At 59.5% G+C, this 14,712-nt stretch overlaps 1 protein-coding gene across 1 annotated transcript in view; it reads right to left on the reverse strand.

The window, feature by feature from the left end:
- Positions 1 to 6: 6 nt before the first annotated feature.
- Positions 7 to 14,712, reverse strand: part of ARHGEF17 (Rho guanine nucleotide exchange factor 17) — a gene marked incomplete at its 5' end in the record, with an annotated part of 32,882 nt that continues 18,176 nt past the window's right edge. The window contains 20 exons of the mRNA XM_026850320.1: positions 7 to 430; positions 1,307 to 1,549; positions 2,419 to 2,593; positions 2,672 to 2,820; positions 3,195 to 3,262; positions 3,370 to 3,456; positions 3,537 to 3,783; positions 4,122 to 4,372; positions 4,463 to 4,656; positions 4,793 to 4,866; positions 4,981 to 5,194; positions 5,817 to 5,935; positions 6,013 to 6,098; positions 6,229 to 6,338; positions 7,023 to 7,073; positions 7,344 to 7,520; positions 8,312 to 8,404; positions 8,719 to 8,835; positions 9,237 to 9,419; positions 11,830 to 11,907. Of these exons, the coding sequence (XP_026706121.1) occupies positions 240 to 430; positions 1,307 to 1,549; positions 2,419 to 2,593; positions 2,672 to 2,820; positions 3,195 to 3,262; positions 3,370 to 3,456; positions 3,537 to 3,783; positions 4,122 to 4,372; positions 4,463 to 4,656; positions 4,793 to 4,866; positions 4,981 to 5,194; positions 5,817 to 5,935; positions 6,013 to 6,098; positions 6,229 to 6,338; positions 7,023 to 7,073; positions 7,344 to 7,520; positions 8,312 to 8,404; positions 8,719 to 8,835; positions 9,237 to 9,419; positions 11,830 to 11,907 (2,907 nt within the window). The remainder of the gene's footprint in view (positions 431 to 1,306; positions 1,550 to 2,418; positions 2,594 to 2,671; positions 2,821 to 3,194; positions 3,263 to 3,369; positions 3,457 to 3,536; positions 3,784 to 4,121; positions 4,373 to 4,462; positions 4,657 to 4,792; positions 4,867 to 4,980; positions 5,195 to 5,816; positions 5,936 to 6,012; positions 6,099 to 6,228; positions 6,339 to 7,022; positions 7,074 to 7,343; positions 7,521 to 8,311; positions 8,405 to 8,718; positions 8,836 to 9,236; positions 9,420 to 11,829; positions 11,908 to 14,712) is intronic.

Consider the following 14,712-nt stretch of genomic DNA (forward strand, 5'->3'; position numbering starts at 1 on the left):
TGTGTGTGAGTGTGTGTCCCCCCCCGCCAAGTCCGGTGTGGCGGCTGGGGGGACGGCGGGGGGATGGGGGCTCATCCCCCCCAACCCCGAGCACACAGAGAGCAGCCGGGTTGGAGATGAGAGGCGCTGGGGTGGGGGGTGGCGGGGAGGGGGATCAGGACCCCCCCCCTCTGCATATAGGGGGGCCAGCACCCCCCGTTCCTCGCTGGGGTGGCCCCGGAGGGGGGGGCCGCGGCCGTTCATGCTCTCCAGAGGAGGAGGTGGTTGGTGCTGTCGTCCCGGCCCACCGTCTCGCTGCTGCTGGTCAGGCGGAAATCCTCGTAGCCGTCCCCCCCGCTGATCACCAGCATCTTGGGTTTGGAGAGGGCGAGGGTGGGGGCACGAGGGCGCGAGGGGTCTCGCTTCTCTGCCTCGCTCGGCTTCTCGGCCCCTGCCAAGTGCAGAACCCACACAGGCTGTCAGATGGTCCCCCTGTGGCTCCCCTGTTCCCCAGCAGCATCCCAGAGCATCTTCCCAGTTTTATCCCAGCATCGTCCCACCATCATCCCACCAACATCACCCCAGCATCATCCCAACATCATCCCAGCATCTTTCCACCAACATCATCCCAGTATCAACCCACCAACATCCATCCCAGTATTATTCCACCAACATCATCCCAGTATCATCCCACCAACATCATGCCAGCATCATCCTAACATAATCCCAGCATCATTCCAGAATCATCCCACCAATATCCCCCCAGTATCACTCACTAACATCATACCAATATCATCCCAGTATTATCCCACCGACATCATCCCATCAACATCATCCTCCCACCAGTATCATTCCACCAGCATCATCCTACCAGCATGCCCCCAGCATCATCCCAACATCATCCCACCAGTATCATCCCAGCATCCTCCCACCAGCATCCTCCAAACATCACCACCACTTGCCCAGTTGCCACATCTTGGACACCCAAAACTCTTCATACCCCCAAAATTAGCCCCTCCCACCCACATTACCACCCATCAACCCCCCCTCCCCATCGCTGCCTTCTCCCCGTCCCACCCCGATCTCAGAGCTGGGCTGGGCGACACCCAGCACACGGCTTGCTGGTGCCATTTCCCTGTGGGAATTAGGGTCTCCCTGGATGGGGGATAGCACCCAATTTCTTCCCACCCTGATTTTTCTCCCTGGATTTTAACAAGGCAAGGATGGAGCGGGGACTCCGGTGACCACATTTCAAGTCTATTCCCGGTTATCAGTCCGGGGGACGCCGGAGCGGGTCAGGATTGGGCCCCCCCATCATCCCACCTACCCGTCTCCCTCGGCAATGGGAAGAGGACGTCGAAACCATCAGGCAGCTCGATGGCAGTGAGGAAACGGACGTGGCCAGTGTGACCCTGGGACAGCCCCACCAAGGCCGGGGTCATCTTGGCTGAGACGGCGAGGGTCAGCACCACGCCGGCGCTGGTCCCGATCCACAGCAAATCCTTGCACGCCAGGAGAGCCGTGATCCGCAGGCAGGCTGCCTTGTGCTGCCGGATAATGGCATCCGAGCCTGTCGAGTATCCCAGCCATCAGCATTTTACCCTGCCCGGCACGGGGCTGTGAACCCCGCCGTTGCCACTGGTCTCTGTTCCCGGGGGTATCTGCGGCACGTGGGATGTGGGAAAGGGACCCCACAATCCCCCTGGCCGGTATAAAGCACCCCGGGGTGCCGTCAGATTGGGCTGCCCGATTATGGGATGATGCAGCCACCCAGGGGCTGCTCTGTTTCTGCGGGGGATTATGAAGATGCTCAGGGGTGCCCTAATCCTGTGTAGGATTATGAAGCCACCCAGGGGTTGCCCTGTTTCTGCGTGGGATTATCAAAATGTCCAGGGGTGCCCTAATCCTTTTGTGGGATTATGCACATGACCAGGGGCTACCCTGTTTCTGCGTGGGATTATTCATCTGCCCAGGGGCTGCCCTATTTTCCCCATGGGATTAAGAAAATGCCCAGCGGTTGCCCTGTTTCTGCATGGGATTAGGAAAATGCCCAGGGGTGCCCTAATCCTTTGTGGGATTACGAAGGTGTCCAGGGGTTGCCCTAATCCTTCCTGGGATTATGCAGCCGTCCAGGGGTTGCCCTGTTTTTGCGTGGGATTATGAAAATATCCAGGGGTGCCTTTTGCGTGGGATTATCCACCTGCGCAGGGGCTGCCCTATTTCCCCGTGAGATTATGCAGCTGCACGACACAGAGGACAAACCCCATGAGTGCAAGGAGTCAGATTTCCTTCCCCAAAAACTAGTCGGGATGCGGGATATTAAGTTTCCCAGTGCTGGATGCCGCGGGGCATCACATTTTTAAGGCGGATGATGGCTGCAGGTACCCACTGGTGACAGCGATGGGCACCCACTGGAGACGTGTCACCAGTGGGACTTACCAGCGAGCATCTTGTGTACCGGGGGAGTGATATCAGCTTCGGTCAACTGCTCGTAGCTGGTGGCGTGGTAGAGCCGGACCTGGGCGCTGCTCTGCAGCGCGACCCACACGCCAGTCCCTGCGCTCACCATACAGGTGACGCTGCGCCCGCTGTCCTGTCCCACCTGGAGCGTGTGCTGTGGGTGACAAGAGCAACAGTGATGCCACCGATGCCCGTCACCGTCCCCCCGACCTCCCGCCATCGCCCACAGTACCTCTTGCGCCAACGTGGTGGTATTGAGGACAATGACGCGGTTTTGGCAGCCGCACCAGAGCTTCCCTGCCACCGCCACCATCTTGGTGATGGGGCTCCCCGGTGAGCCCAGGGACAGCGACTTGGAGTTTTGGGGATCCCAGAAGCGGCCTGTGAGGGTGGTGGGAGAGGGATGGGTAAAGCGTCCCCCAAAAAGCCCCATCTTGACCCGGCTGATGGGATGCAGTGGTTGGAGGTGCCTGTCTCCAGGTCCCCTCTTAGAAGGGACATGAGCTGATGTCCCCAGAGGATGCCAGTGGCAGGCAGGGACCAGGAGGAGGATGCACACTTCCAGCTGGCTCCAACTTTGGGGTCTCCAGCACCCCTCAAGGGATGTCCCTTCCCTTCCTGTAGAGGCAGGGAAGCCAGCAGCACCCCACGCATCCCTCCCCAGGGGGGTGCCCAAGCCACCCACCCGACAGCCACCACTCTGGGGCTGCATTTAACCCCCTCAGCACCCTTCGATGTCCCCAGTCCGGCCTCACCTGCCTCCCGCTGATACACAACGAGCTCCCCGTTGGCCAATGACACGAAAACCTGGTTATCCAGGTACCTACGGGGAGAAAAACCTTTTGACAACCAGCTGCAAAGCTCTGCTCAGCCACACCAAATCACCCTTCCATGGACATCTCGGAGCCAAAATCCCCCTTCCCCACTTACAAGATGCACATGACGGCGGCGGCGTGTTGCATCTTCATGCTGTTCTTCCTGTTACGGATGTTGTCTGAGGACTGGTACACGTGGATGCTGCAGCAGAGGAGAAGTTTGAGGCTCACCTGGGATCGGGATCCACCCCACGTATGTGTCCCCCCATCCTGGGGACGTACCACCCATCCTCGGTGCCCAACCACATGGAGCTTTGATGGGCTTCAGGGTCAAGGCTGAGGAGGTCCTCGAGGCTGCCCCGGGTGAAGGAGCCACGGCTGGAGCGGCGCAGGGCTCGCCCGTCTGTGGGGCTCTCGCCGTGCCGGTTTTGGCCGTAGGTGCCAGTGATGGGCATGAAGCCGGGTTCCTGCTCTTCCTCTGAGCTCGTTGTCTCCGCCGTTGCCTCCTTGCAGCTTGGGATCTCTTCATCTGTGGAAGAGGAGGAGGAGGAAGGAATGGGTCAGCCCAGGACCACCCGACATCCACTGAAGTGATGAGGAAGAGACCACAGGTCCCCTTGCGATGTCAAGACATTGGGATGTTGAGCACCAAAACCCACACCAGGTTTTACCCAAAGCCACCAGCCCCATCCCAACACCACCATGTTGAGCTGATGCCCTCCAACAACTCTTTTCCCAGGATCAACTTGGCCCAAAAGCCTCCACCTGCAGATTTCCCCAAGGAACGCAAAGCAGAGCAGCCAAAACGACAGAGCTACCCATCATTTTGGGGCCAAAAAGTGGCTTTTTTGCTAAGCAAGGACTCACTGCCGAAGCTGGAGGAGATGGTGGAGTGGCTGGCTTGGCTCTGCAGCGTCCCCGAGGGACTGGGCGAGGATTCATCATCTGTGTCATCGCTGTCAAAGGGTACCAGCTCCCTGTTGCCACCGTCGACCGGCTCCGAGAGTTCCAGCGACGAACCCGAGATGGAGATGTGCAGGCATGGCTGCGGCCCCGCGTCCTCCGGCTGCGCCGGCATCGGCTCTGAGGAGGGGCTGCCCACCGGCTCGGCACGCTCCCTGCCGCGACGAGGGAAAGGGGGGGGAAAGAAGCAGCTCCAGCATCGCCCCGTGCCCGCCGGCGCCACGGTGCCAGTGGGAATGTCCTACCTATACACCCGTTTGAGACCGGGCACGGAGGCGATGCAGAGGATCCTGGCGGAGCAGACGGCGATGCACGCCTCCACCGTGGGCTCCTTACGGACGCTGAGCAAACAAACCTGCCCCACGTAACCGTCGCTGTTGCAAACCCAAACCTCGTGGGAGCTTTCTGGGCTGCCGTGGCTGGGAGAAGCACAAGAAAACTGCAAGGGAGCAAAAAAATGGGACGAGCTGGGTCATTCGGGAGTGGCGGAGGAGCTCTCAGCATCTGGTGGCGAGCCCACCAGGATGGGGAGGATTGTGGGTCCTGTGGGATGCTTGAACCCAGCTACCAAGTACCTGCATCCCGCTCCGTGTCTTCATGATGGGAATGGCCTTGAGGAACTCTGGGTCCAGGCAGTTTTTGCTGGAAGCTGGGAAAAAATCAAATTGGAGGATGAGGAAGTGATGGAGGAAAGGGGTCTACCAAAGCAGGGGTGTGATGCCGAGCCCACAACTGCGTCCACCTCCCTGGTCCCTCGTGTTACCCAGCTTCTTCTTGGCATCCTCGAAGGCCTGCTCAAAGCCAAGCCGGGCATCGGGGTTGGGGAACTCAAAGATGAAGGACTCGGTGCCGTCAGCTTTGGTGGTGCTGAGCTCCACCTTGTTGGGGGGGAAGGCCATGCTGAAGGACAGGGATTGCTTCTCTGTCAGCTCCCGGTGGATGGCGGACATCAGGTCTTTGATCACGTCGTCCAGGCTCTGAGGACGGAGACACCAGGGATGGGCCGCCAGCCATGTGCATGACGATCCATCCCTGAGCATCCTTTGGAGGATGCCCCAACTCCACTGTGGCTTTGGGGCTGGTGGCATCTGGGCCCTTTGAGGACATTCGTGGCCACCTTCCACAGGTTCTCCCTCTCGCAGAGGATATCCCAGTCAGTCCCATAGGGACGGTGTCAGCACCAGGGTCACCACGCGAAGCTGACCTTGTCCACCCCCAAACATCCTTCAGAGGCTGCCCCAACCCTCCTTTGGCTTTGAGGCTGGTGGCATCTGGGCCTTTTGAGGGCATCCATGGCCACTAGCCATGCTTTCACAGGTTCTCCCTCCCACTGAGGACTTCCTGGTTGGTCTTATGGGGAATGTGTCTGGCCAGAGAATGTCACCACGGCCACCAAGTGATGCTGCCCCCACCCATCCCTGAGCATCCTTTGGAGGCTGCCCCAACCTCACTGTGGCTTTGGAGTTGGTGGTATCTGGGCCCTTTGAGGGCGTTCATGGCCACCTTCCATAGGTTCTCCCTCCCACTGAGGACAACCTGGTCCGTTCTACAGGGAACTTATCCAGCCAGGGGATGTCATCAGGGCCACCATTCCCATACCTGGTGGGGGAAGCTGAGGGTCTCCGACAGCTTGCTGACTTGCCCCAACGTGCTGAGGTCTTCATCCAGGCGGCAGATGCTTTTCTGGATGCTCTCCCGGTTGGTGGCTTGTGAGGCACCTGTGTGGGGACACGCGCATGGCATTAACCCCTCCCCACCAGCCAGGGGTGAGCAATGCCTTTTGGAAGCGACAGACCTTTGACAATGTCCACGTCCTCCAGCGGCAGCTTCCAGAGCAGCTTGTACTTGCTGGCAGTGTCGATCACGCTGGCCGCTGTGTACCTGTGAAGTTGGGGGGGGGGGGCGGAGCTGCACCCATGTCCCCAGCACCCTAAAGCCAGGTCAGCTGGTGGGGACGACCCTAACGATGGGGGTTAATCCCAGTGGGGGCCTCAAGTCTGGTGGTACTCACAGGCTCATGGAGCTGCGGCGGAGGGAGCCTGACTTGCGCTTCAACGTGGTGCACACCAGCAGGTCCGTGAAGAGGAAGAAGGAACGGTCCTTCTTCCCACCCACTGCCTTCTGCAGAGTGGTGGGAGACACCAAGGGGTTAATGACCACCCCCCACCGACACTGGAAGCAGCCCCTGCCTCAGTTTCCCCATGTGTGGCCTTGGCATAGGGAGGCTCCGGGGTAGGATGGGTCCTCACAAGGGTGGAAGAGGATGTGGGTGACATGGCTGTGTAGGTAAAGCCACGGGGTCCTGCTCACAGTGGGGTGGAAACACCAGGCATGGCCTCACCAGGACCCTCGTGGTCTCCACCTCCAGCCTCCTTGTGCACCCCTGGCCTGGGGCTGCTGTGGGTTCTGCCTGCACCTAAATCCATGTTATCTTCCCTTACACTTGGGGAATTGTATATTGTCCCCATCTGTCTGTCCGTCAGTCCATCCATCCATCTCCTCCCATCTCCTCCCACCTCCTCTCATCTCCATCATCCATCCATCATCCATCTATCATCCATCATCCATCCATCCATCCATCCATCCTCCATCCATCCATCCATCCATCCATCCATCCATCCATCCATCCATCCATCTATCTCCTCCCATCTCCTCCCACCTTCATCCATCGATCCATCTCCATCCATCCATCCATCCATAGCCTCCCATGAGCACACTGGTGTCCCATGACCCGCAATCGAAGCCTCCCACTGCCCCGTTCGGTGTGCGGTCCCATGGCCCTGGTGGTGACCACCCTGCTCTTACCACTTCCACGACCATCTCCTGGCGCAGGAACCTGCGGAGTGGGGCCTGGAGCTGTGGGGACACGAAGGCTTATGAGTGGGGAGCCCCTGGGGAGGGGACTCTCATGGGCTTCGTTCCTGCCACTGTGGCACCTAGGCTCAGAACCAGCACCCCAGCCCCTTACCAAAGCCCCAGGAGCCCACCAAGGCCAAGTGATGATGGGAAAAGCAGGACCCGGAGGAGAAAACAAGTGGCCCAGCCTGGGGTGACCCAGAAAGAGCAGACATGGTTGCGTTTTGGGGAGAAGGAAAGACAGACCCCTTGTAAGACCCCCATACGTACATCCTCCATCCCTTCGATGTGGGACTCAATCTCTTGCACGATCCGGGCGTTCCTCTCCACCTCCTCTGCGCTCTTCATGCCCTTGTTGATCCTCTCAGCCACTTGCTTGATGTTGCGCTGGGCGTCGATGAGGAAAGGGTGGTCGGGGTGATCCTCTGGTGTGTGCTTCAGTAGGTCCTACCACGGGGACACAGCCGGGACGTCACCACAGGCAAAGCCAGGGCATCGTGATGCCGTGATACCCCCCAGGCAAAAGCCCCTACCATGCTGCTCTAGCTGCTGGGGATGGAAACCAGTCCCATGCAGGATGGGTTTTGCGAAGAAATGAAGCCTTGAGCTTTGGCCACCACCAGCCTGGTCTTTGCCTCCTCTACAGAGGCCACCAGCTTCTGAGAGCACATCTCATCACCCTGCATGGATGCCTGAAATTCATCACTGGAAGGGCTCAAGGCCAGGTTGGACGGGGCTTTGGGCAACCTGGGCTAGTGGAAGGTGGCCCTGCCCATGGCAGGGAGGTTGGAGTAGGTGACCTTTGAAGGTCCCTTCCAACCCAAACCATCCTGTGATTCTATGAAAGCACATCCCCACCAGCCTCAGGGCCAGGGAGAGTGACCCTGGCACGGGGAAACTGAGGCACAGAGGAGGTGGCAGTGCAACTGGCCCGAAAATGGCATTGCAGTGTCCAACCTCCCAGCAGAAAGGTAGAGGGGAAGGGGACTGCACACCCGTAGGGACATGTTGGGTCAAACAGCGGGGTAACAGTCCTCAGGGTGACCATCCCCAGGAGGGCAGAGCCGCGTGCATGCCCTGGGACACCAACTTTGTGTCAAAGGATGGGAAAAGAGGCCAGGAGAGACATGAGACCCCCTAAAAGCTCCCATTATGTGAAGGTGAGGAGGAGCATGGTCTCACCTGCTCCCAGCATGGCACAGAGGGCCTCCTGCCTGCACCCGGCCGCCCGCACCCACCTTCACCAGCAGCTCGTATCGTGGGATCCTCTGCACCGGCTTGATCATCAGGTCGGACAGAGCCTGCTTCTCCTTGTTCTCCCTCATGCTTTGCTGCAAAACACCGGTGGGGGATAAGGATGGCCCCGTTAGGTGGGACACAGCAGGGACCTGGCGTGCCACCAGCCCAGGACCTGGAACAGCACCCATTTGGGGTCAGGGCGACTCCTTTTTACACCATCCGGAGTGACTCCGGTTCATCCCAACATGGTGTTTTTACAACAAAACCAAGAAGGTGCAGGGAAAAACCTCGGTCTGACCAGAGATTAACAGTTCACTCCTTTCAAACCCCCTCCTGCCCCACCAGCAGCCTTTCAGGTGGCTCTGGACCTTGGCCAGCATCTACAGGGCCAGGAACCAGGACCCACCTCCAGGAACTTCATGAATGCCGGCCGGGCTTCCTTGGCGATCCTGACGGCATCCTTGGCGTTGAGGAAGTTATCGATGTAGGCAGAGTAGATGTTCACCAGCACGTCCTTGGAGAACTGGGAGGGGCAGAGAGGAGGAGGGGGGGGAGAGGGGATAGGTCCAGTATGGACCTCCCGGGCACGCCTGGGAGAAGCTGCCCCAAGGGTTAATCCTGGCTCTGGGCTGGCGCGGGGAGGGCTCATCCTCTGCCCGCCCCCCTCGATTTTTCAGCCCTGACATTTCTGCTCCCGAGGCAGAAACGCGGAGCTGCAGACCCAGCCGGTCGCCGCAACACCCCGCCGTTACGCTAAGCAGACAGCGGGCCTGGAGATCGTCTCCTGTTCTCCGTCCCAGGCGCGTTTGGCCCGTCCTTTAATCACTCCCCCGTCTCCTGCTCCGAAACTTCTCCTGCTGGGGCCGTGCCCAAGAGCAGGCACGCCTGGGTTCCCTGGGGGAAATCCACCCCGCAAGGACCTACCGACTGCACGAGGAGGTCGCCCACTTTCTGCTTCTCATGCCAGTTCTGCACGCAGTCGTGGATCTGCTCCAAGAACTGCTCGTGGTGCTCCAGCAGCTCGGGGATCTGGTCGAAGATCTCGTCCACCAGCGATGGGTCGCACAGCAGCGAGTTCTCCGGCTGCTTCAGCGGCTTCATGTAACCCTGCGGGGAAGCAAAGGCATCAGGGTCCCCATAGATTTCTTTTCCCACACCCCCCTCCCCAGGTATGAATTTTTCAACCCGTGTAAATATGGGGATTGGTGGCATCCTGCAGCGGGGGGTTCCCCCAGTGAACCCCCAGTTGAGTTGTGGGACCCATCGGAAGGACCAGACAGCACCGGGTCCCAGCAGGTTTTGCTCCCCAGCCTCCCTGGGTCTGGTCCCACCCAATGTATCCCCACGGCAGCGTGGGGAGTGGGACAGATCTGCATGAGGAACCCCCAAAGCACAGCGTTCTCTGTTCCCCAGCCACGGCCTTGAGAGGTTCCAGATCTTCACCATCACAGGCCTTGGTCACCTCCATCTGCTACAGACCCTAACCCAGTTGGGAAATTACGGCGGCACGATCCTGGGATCCAAAAGCCGGTGTGTTCCTGGTGAGATTTAGGGTGTTTGGTGCCAGGAAGTGCTGGAGCCAGCAGGGTGGATGCACTGGATCAAGCCCTGGACCACTTGACCCAGCAGCATCTCTCAGGTAATGGCCAGTGAGCGACGCTCAGGGCCAACAGGAAAAGCATGTCCTGTGCAAGGCTGGGTGGGCAGCTCCACTACAAAACCCCTTTCCTCCCACCGTGGGGCAGAGCTGCTGAGAGAAGCAGTGACCCCCGGAATGGGACACTGGGATTTGCAAGGGATGAGGGATGAGGAAGGTCTTCCCAAGCCTTGCCGCCTCCTCAGACTGACTGGTACGAGGTGCTGCTGTCCTTCAGGATGTTGGGAGGACCATGGAGCTGAGCGGTGAGGACAGGACCCACCTCAGACAGCTTCAAACATCTCCATCCAAGCTGGCGAAGAAGGAGTCAGCCCCCAAGGATGAGGTTCCTCAAGCCGATGGTGGGTATCTCATGAAGACCCAAGTTAGAAGGGCCAAATCCTTCCCGAGGCTCGTAATCCACTTCACCTGCCCTAGCGTGGCCCAGCAGGAGCTGGGCTGGGCTGTGCCGTGCATCCCACCCACCATAAAATGGGGGGAGCGAGGACCAGATGGGGAAGAAGAACACAGAGACACACCCCGCCTCAGCAGGCAGGATTGCCCATGCACCATCTGGTTTGGCTGGAAGATGATACTCCAAGGTGGTCCTTGTCCCCTTGTCCCCCCACGTGAGGTGCCACCGGGCCATGTCACGGATCCAAGCACCTTGTCCCAGATGAGATGGGGAGCTGGGGGCATCTGGACCCCTATGACCTGCCCCCCAGAAAGCGAGGTCCCCCTGGCTGCAGCGTGCCAGGATGTGTCCCGTGGGGAAGAGCTCAGGTATTAATGCCCTGTGACTCCCACCTGTGTCCAACCAGTCCCTCCAGTGGAGAACTGGCGAGCCCCAGCACAGCTGTCCTCTCCAACCAGTCTCTTGTCACCTCAGGAGAGGGCATAGCCCCTGGGACAGTCTGTCCACGCCGAGACCAGCAGGACACCGCCCAACCCTGAACCCCGTACAGCTTCCCCCAAAATAAATCCCAGAGCCAGAGTCTCCTCACCCCTCCAAGCCAACTAAGAGCAGACTCCAAGATGTCCTTCCCTCCTGCAGCAACATCTGGTAGAGCACATCTGGGCCCACCATGGGGGCATCCTCGCAGGGGATTTATGCGAAAAGCCCGCCTGGGTGTTGGGACGATGGGTGCCCCATTGCCCTTGCGGACATGCCCAGCACGTCCTACCGGCACTGCTTCGTATGGAGCAGAGCAGAACTCCGATTTTGTGGTGTTTCCACCTGCAGCGATGTGGTTGGTCAACCCACACCTACGCCAGCATGATCTAGTCTCCAGGGCGTTGACCACCATTAACCTTCTGAAACACCTTCATTAACATCTGAAATGTGGGGTGGACCCTCCGGCCAGGCTGCTCCAGGGGAGTTGGAACCAGCTCAGTAAAAAAAAGGCTGAGAAAAAAATCTTGGCCCATGGCTGCAGGTGATGACACTGAGCAGAAAATGGGGGGACATAGGAATGGGGGGTGTAAGGGGTCCCCCATCGTGGGACGGCCATAAGCAACGGCCCAGGACATGGGGTGCAACATGAGGAAGAGCTTTTGGGGAGCAAGCACAGGAAGGGGCTTGGGGACACGATACCTGCCAGGTGACAACCCACCAGGAATGTTACGGGCTTGATCTGGGGGACAGAGGTGACCCCCCACACCCCATTCTTGACACTATTGCCACGCTGCTCCCACCTCCGGTCCCGCAGTCCCCAGCATCCCCACTGCCACCCGTCCCCAGTGCACCCCCGTGCCACATCGGTGCTAATAGAGCACCCACAGCTGGGGGTCCGATTTGGGGTCCTGGGGACGGTGACAAGCGAGGGACAGTCATGCCGTAACGTGGTCTGGGGTGTCACGTCCCTGGCCGTGCCGCGTTACCTGCATCAAGGTGCGCAAGGACTCCACGTAGGACTGCTCTGTGTCCAGCAGTGTCATGATGACGTGTTTCCTCATGTCCTGCCCGGGTGGAAAGAAAGACAAAGATGAGTTTTGGGGTGACACGATAGAGGGGAGCTACGTGGCGGTGCGGGGGCTCAGCGGGGCAGCTGAACGCCGGAGGAGCCCGGCTGGCGTCCAGCTCCCCTCCGCTCCCTCTCCACCCCGATGGAGGAATCTGGGAGGATTAGGAAGTACATGACACCGAGCGCACAGAGACGCCTGGTTTCCTCCGCGCCCGCGTCAGGAGCCCGCCCTGGATCTCACAGCCCTACATGGGTCGGTCCCGGCGCCCTCCGTCTCTCCGGCGGCTTCGCTCGGAGCGGTCCCGTAGGAATTCGCCTCCCGCCCAGCACCCCGGGCACCCCGGCGCTGGGCCGTGGCCCCGCAGGACGGGGATTAACGGGGCGGTGGGAGGCACGGGGAGGTGGTGGTGTGGGATGGATCCGCCGGCCTTGGGAAGCAGATGGATTGGGGTCTTCTTGGTTGTGGGGCTCGGAGACCCCCCATCGCGTGCAGCACGCTGGGGGACGCCCCTGCAGCTCAGCCTGGGGGTGAGATGCTCCAGAGCCCAGCGTGTGAGACACCCCAAAAGTTTTGGGTGCGAGATGCTCCAAGGGCCCTGGGTGCTGAGATGCCCCAAAAGTTTTGGGTGTAGAAGTACTATAAAGGTGCTGGGTACAGCGACACCCCAAATGTTTTGGGTGCAGAGATGCTTCAGAGGTGCAGAGATACCTCAACAGTTTTGGGTGTGGATACGCTACAGAGACTCTGGGTGTGAGACACCCCAGAAGTTTTGAGTATGGAGATGCTCCAAGGGCCCTAGGTGCAGAGATACCCCAAAAGTTTTGGGTACAGAGGTGCTCCAGAGACCCTGGGGGCAGAGATAGCCCGAAGGTTTTGTGTGTGGATATGCTCCAGAGACTCTGGGTGTGAGACACCCCAAAAGTTTCAGGTGAAGAGATCCTCCAGAGACCCTGGGTATGAGATACCCCAAAAGTTCTGGGTATAGAGACATTCCAAGGGCTCTGCGTTCAGAGATACCCCAAAAGTTTTGAGTGTGGAGGTGCTCCAGAGACACTGGGTGCAGACATACCCCAAAAGTTTTTGGCGCAGAGATACTCCAAGTGCCCTGCGTGCAGAGATACCCCCAAAGTTTTGCATATATAGACTCTCCAGATGTGAGACACCCCAAACGTTTCGGGTGCAGAGACCGTTCGCTGGCCCCTGGAAAGAAGATGCTCCGAGGTACTGGGTATGGAGACTGGAATGGAGATCATCCAAAGGCCCTGGGTGCAGGGACACCCCAAGCTGTGGGTGCAGGGACACCCCTAAGGCCCTGGGTGCAGGGACACCCCAAGCTGTGGGTGCAGGGACACCCCTAAGGCCCTGGACACTCGGATACCCAAAGCTGTGAGTGCAGGGACACCCCAAAGACCCTGGGTGCTTGGATGCCCCTAAGACCCTGGGTTCAAGGACACCCCAAGCTCTGGGTGCAGGGACATCCCAAAGGTCCTGGATGCTTGGACACCCCTAAGGCACATTTGGACACCCCAAACATTGTGGGTGCAGGGATGCCCCAAAATGCCTGAGGAAAAGGATCCTCCAAAAGTCCTGAGTGCTTGGGCACCCCAACAACCCCGGGGGCAGGGATGTCCCACCTGGCCACCACAGCACACTGGGAGCAGGTTCCCCTGACCTGCTGTGTCTCTGGGGGCTGCCAGAGCCACCGAACTCCCAGGCCCCCCATCTCCTTGTGGAATGAGCCTGCGTGGGGTTGTGTGTCCCCTCCCAGTGCTCCCAGTGGGGACACGTGTGCTGTGAAGCCGCTCTGCAAGCACAGGAGGAAGCTTTAGCCCAACCATCCTCACCACGGCTGGGGGCAACCATCTCCCTGGCGGTCCCCAGGGAGCAATGTCGGTGGGGGGATCCTGGCCAGACCCTGCTCGAGAACAGAGCCGTGCCTCAGTTTCCCCACTTGCCCAACCAAGTTGGTATCAGCCTTTTCAGCCAAGCAAGGAGGAAACTGCCCGGAACCAAGTATTATGGTGACGGGTCCAAGTCCCTCCAGGAAATCTGCCTCCCCCAAACACGGCGATGCTGAAGTCCTCAGGGACACCGGCTGAGACCTCCCCACTTCGTTACAGCCTGAAGGTTTATTAACACGCTCACTGCTGGATTAATTTGTTATAATTATGGGCCAAAAGGCACCCACTGGAGGATGGGTTTTAGAGGAACAGAGTGCCTGTTCCCCCCGCCCTGCCTCAGTTTCCCCAACCCTCACAGAGTCAGTAGTTCCCCACCTCAACATGATGCTGCCGGTATTTTCCGGAGCTGTCCCAGCTCAGAGCAAAGCAAAGGGCCAGACCTGTGACCTGAGCAGGCTCAGCACCACTCGCCGCACTGGCAGCCGGGCATTTTCAGCAGCGGGGAGACGCAGGATGAGGCCCAACAGTTGGCAAGGGGATTTTTTTTTTCCACCGTTACAGCAGTGGCATTATCCCGGCAGGGGGAAACTCCCGCTGGGATGAGCAGGAGCAGGGGGTAATGCACCATCCCGGCAGGGTGACACGGTACCCAGGCGCGGGCAGGATGCACCCTACTGCATCCCTTACCCCGGCAAAGCCTCTCCCCCGTGGGGCTGATGCTGCTTTGGTCTCCATCTGCTCTCCCTGCAGACGCCCCCGCCGCACCCCGGCCTCATCCTGCCTCCCCTGAGATGCTCAGCACCCTCGGGATCAACCCCCGCCATGATGAGACTCGGGGCATTTCCCCCATCAACCGACGCCTCCGCAGTGTAAATCAGCATTGGGGGGGGTGGGGGGG

The sequence above is a fragment of the Athene cunicularia genome, assembly GCF_003259725.1.
Source record: "Athene cunicularia isolate RWA chromosome 1 unlocalized genomic scaffold, athCun1 chr1_part1, whole genome shotgun sequence".
In the NCBI taxonomy this organism is placed as follows: domain Eukaryota; kingdom Metazoa; phylum Chordata; class Aves; order Strigiformes; family Strigidae; genus Athene; species Athene cunicularia.